This window comes from Acyrthosiphon pisum, unplaced genomic scaffold (assembly GCF_005508785.2).
Source record: "Acyrthosiphon pisum isolate AL4f unplaced genomic scaffold, pea_aphid_22Mar2018_4r6ur Scaffold_1080;HRSCAF=1552, whole genome shotgun sequence".
In the NCBI taxonomy this organism is placed as follows: domain Eukaryota; kingdom Metazoa; phylum Arthropoda; class Insecta; order Hemiptera; family Aphididae; genus Acyrthosiphon; species Acyrthosiphon pisum.
In genome coordinates this window covers 4,612-5,902 of record NW_021759123.1, presented here as the reverse complement: position 1 = coordinate 5,902, position 1,291 = coordinate 4,612, and the positions used below count along the sequence as shown (strand labels likewise).

Below are 1,291 nucleotides of genomic sequence, written 5' to 3'. Positions count from 1 at the left end.
CCATATTTTTTGATAGCCATTTTAAGACCTTGTTTAGCGATAAAGCCAACTAATACAGCGACTACTGGAGCAACTGAAGCTTTGACTTCGTTTGTATCATATACTAATTTTTCTCCAGTATCTTGATCAGTGAATTCAGCTTTAAAGTCACTTTCATTCACAATTCTTAAAAACGTTACATCATATGTTTTATCAAGTTTATTACCATATTCGTCATTTAATGAAGCATCTACGGTAATTTTATCTGTATTTAAATCGTATTCTAAGTTACTTTCAATATCTAAATCTTTTGATTTATATTCATTTTCAATGTAATTACGATTATTTTTAGTATAAATATTTTCATTAACGTTGTTTTCATTAACTTTACTGTTAGAACTATTTAAATCGGCTTCTTTTATTACTTCAGCGGCTTCCGCAAAGTTACCGTAAGTCATCGTGATAATACTAGCAAGTAATAAAGCTATAAGTTTGTTTTTCATATTTTCTCCTTTGATGTATCAATTTATTGGGTATTTTTTTAAAACATGTGACAAATTATTTTTTGAATCCAATTTAGTTGTTAGGTAAGAAGTGAAATAAGCAGCGGCAAAAGATGTTCCATTTACAGTTGTAAATTCATCTTTTGAATCTAATGTATAAACTTCGACACCGGGCGCTTTAAAATCGACTTTTTTAGTTGGTGCATAAATAAATGGTTCGTTATTTTTATCTATTGCTGTAATAGAATAGACCTCATTGAAACGAGCAGGATAGTCACTATAATCATCCATATTATTTCCCGCTGCACCTACTAAAATGATACCTTGTTTTTTAGCTTTTTTTATAACATCATGTAATTCTTTGTTGTAACGTTGAAAGCCAAAACTCATATTGATAATATCTACATCGTTTTTAATACTCCAATTGATGCCATTCACTATACTATCTGTCTCTCCACCGAGTTCATCATCTAAAACCTTAACATCATAAATACTTACTGTTTTACTTATCCCGATTAACTTTTCTTTATGTTTCCCATATGTGATAATACTTGCGATTTGTGTGGCATGATTACTATTTGTAGTTATTTGATTACGTCTATTTATAGCATCATATTTTTTTGTAACAAACTCATTGTTAATTCTCTCATTATTAATACCTGTATCTAATATAGCCACTTTGGTATTAAAGTTTTTCGAATCTTTGTTTGTTAAATTTAGCATTTCCCACGTCCAATTATTTGGTTGTTTAAAGAAATGAAACGAGAAAAAAACTATAAGTATAATGATTCCTATAAATAGATATCTGA

The 1,291-nt window shown here is 28.8% G+C and overlaps 1 protein-coding gene across 1 annotated transcript; it reads right to left on the bottom strand.

Moving 5' to 3' along the window:
- Window positions 1–500: 500 nt before the first annotated feature.
- On the bottom strand, window positions 501–1,205 carry LOC103311211 (subtilisin DY-like). Its single transcript, XM_008190790.1, has one exon. The coding sequence runs from the start codon at window positions 1,203–1,205 to the stop codon at window positions 501–503; it is 705 nt and encodes a 234-aa protein (XP_008189012.1).
- Between the last annotated feature and the right edge of the window lie 86 nt (window positions 1,206–1,291).

Excerpts from the sequence above, each read along its gene's own strand:
- LOC103311211 (XM_008190790.1), bottom strand. The coding sequence starts at position 1,205 with ATGCTAAATTTAACAAACAAAGATTCGAAAAACTTTAATACCAAAGTG.